This window comes from Elephantulus edwardii, unplaced genomic scaffold (genome assembly GCF_000299155.1).
Source record: "Elephantulus edwardii isolate Elephantulus edwardi_28Jun2011 unplaced genomic scaffold, EleEdw1.0 scaffold00026, whole genome shotgun sequence".
Lineage (NCBI taxonomy): Eukaryota > Metazoa > Chordata > Mammalia > Macroscelidea > Macroscelididae > Elephantulus > Elephantulus edwardii.
Window position 1 is genome coordinate 18,679,948 of NW_006399776.1, and position 2,852 is coordinate 18,682,799.

Sequence of the window (2,852 nt, forward strand, 5' to 3'; positions counted from 1 at the left end):
TCATTTGAAACAGTGACTACACAGTGTACTAAAACACAATAGATATTGTGTGAATGGCACAGGATCACGTGGGCTTTCAGTTTGTCATATATGGGTTGCAGTGTGTTCTAAACAACCTAACGATGATAGCAGGAATTGGGAAATCCTGCCAATTTGACATAGTTTGCTAGTTTGCTTTATTTTGTTGTATTTTAAGAATAACTGAGTTAATTACATACTAGCACTATGTAAATGTCATGGTCTCCTAGTTTTCAGTTTATCTTTCCTTCCTTTTCATACTCTGTTCCTTTATTTTAAGTAAGTCATTATGACAACTGAATCTCTTAACTGAAACAAACACTTTTGACTTATTTTTTAATAACTACAATTTGAATTTTAAAGAAATATCTTCCCTAAGCTTTTCAGACATGTAAAATGTCTTTGGACATATAAATGAAATTACTTACAAAAAAACGCCACTTATTTCCTCATAAATTCTTGGCAATTACAATATGATGATAACACTAGACACGAGAGTCTAATACAGAATTATGATCGATGCTGTGTATACAAAAACTGTGGCACTTAGTTATTAGGAAACTAAAACAAACTAGAACTAGAACTAGACCTTAAAATTAAGAATAATGGTGAGAAGTTGCCTTATTAGAATTTGCAAACCTATTCTTCAGTTTCCTTATGGCTCTCTTAACTTCTTTATTCCTCAAGGTATAGATTATTGGGTTCAGAACAGGAGTAAAGATAGTATAAAACACTGACAGGATTTTGTCCACCAGAAAGTTGCTCAGTGGCCACATGTAGATGAAGATGCACGGTCCAAAGAACATGAAGACAACAATGAAATGAGCTGTGCAAGTGGAAAGGGCCTTGGATGATCCTCCTGACGAATGATGTTTGATAGTAACCAGGATGATAACATAAGAATTGAATAAAAGAATAAAGCAGGACAAGGCAATGATGCCACTTGTTGAGATCATAAAGAGACCCACAACATTAGTATTTACACATGCCAATTGAAACACCACAGGGAGATCACAGAAAAAGCTATCTATCTTATTGGGACCACAGAATGGTAAGGTCAGTGCAAATATAACCTGGCTCATTGAATGCATGACTCCCACAGCCCAAGAAAGCACCACAAGAATAACACACACTTGGGGACTTATGATTGAAGCATAAGTAAGAGGCTTGCATATTGCAAGATACCTGTCAAAGGACATAGCCATGAGTAAAATTATCTCAGTACCAGTAAAAAGATGTAAGAAAAATATCTGGGTTATGCAACCATCATAAGAGATAGTTTTATGTCCAGTGAGGTAATCTGTAATCATCTTGGGAGTGGCAAAGGAAGCAAGAGACATATCAATGAGTGAAAGATTTGTAAGCAAGAAATACATGGGGGAATGTAGATGACAGTCAACTATAACTGTGATGACTATGAGACTATTGCCTACCATTGTAACCACATAAAACAATGAAAACACTATGAAGAAAAATGTCTGTAGCTTCCAGGAATTAGAGAGGCCCAGCAAAACAAATTCTGACACCATTGATTTATTGGCAACATCCATTGTTTTCATTCATGGAAACCTGTTTCAAAGAAAAAGAAATAGAAATTATGATTCCTTGAAGAAATAGCAATCTAAGAATCATTCATTGGTCATGAAAGTACAGTGATCATTTAGCTTTACATTTCAATTACTTCTACAGCCGTGTATTACCCAGATACTCTGTACAGAATATGAAGAAGAGTATTAATTTGTGTCCTTTATATAAACTCTCGTGCCTGGTTAATGACTTAGCTGGTAACTGATGAGGAGAAAAGTTTCCTAAAGGGAATATATGATTAGGCATTATATGTATGACAACAATCTGGAACAAGGGGTGCATTGTGGGTTGGATTGAAGGAAAAGGGGGAAAGAAAATGTGCAATAATGAAAAAAATAATAAATGTTTAAAGAAAGGTAAACAAGTAATCTAACCTTTTCCTTTAGGGTACTTAAACTAGGCTATAGATAAGGTACGGCATTTTTTATAACATAATGTGTAAATAATATTCCAGGATTAAATGTTACTTGTTTGTAAATAACACACCCACACAATATGTGTACAGTCTGCTTAGCATATTTCTCCTGTAGTGCTCCCTAGTGAGCACATGTTGTTGTTAGGTGATGTTGAGTCAAACACAACTCATAACAACATTCTGAACAACAGATCTGAACCATGTCCTATCCTGTGCCATCCTTATCAAGCCTGATACACTTGAGCCCATTGCAACAGTCACTGTGTCCATTTAGATGATTGAGAATTTTCATCTCTTTTGCCAACCCTCCACCTAGTCAAGCATGATGCTCCTTTCCAAGAAACAGCCTCTCCTAAAAACATACTATGGTTAACATTAGGAAGGATGGGAATTCCAGAACACTTAATTGAGTCTGTGTGAAATCTATACTTATATCAAGAGGCTATTGTGCAAACAGAGAACACTGCATGGTTTAAAATTGGGAAAGCTGTGCATCAGGTTTGAATTCTTTCACCATACCTATTTAATTTTAATGTTGAGAAGATTATTCAAGGTGCTGGAGCCTATAAAAAGAATGTAGCATCAGGATTGAAGGAACACTCATCAATAACCTTCATTATGCAGATGACACAACTTTGCTTGCTGAAGATGAGGACTTGACTCTCTTGCTGCAGAAGATCAAAGACTGAATCTTTCAATACAGAATGCATCTCAATGTCAAGAAAACAAAATCTTAGCCCCTGGACAAATAGGCAACAACACAATAGATGGAGAAAATATTGAGGCTGTCAACAATTTCATCTTACTTGGATCTACAATCAATAAATACACT

At 35.6% G+C, this 2,852-nt stretch overlaps 1 protein-coding gene across 1 annotated transcript; it reads right to left on the reverse strand.

Moving 5' to 3' along the window:
• Window positions 1–614: 614 nt before the first annotated feature.
• Window positions 615–1,568, reverse strand: LOC102859508 (olfactory receptor 4K2-like). Its single transcript, XM_006883258.1, has one exon. It carries the CDS (start codon window positions 1,566–1,568, stop codon window positions 615–617), a length of 954 nt encoding a protein of 317 aa, XP_006883320.1.
• Between the last annotated feature and the right edge of the window lie 1,284 nt (window positions 1,569–2,852).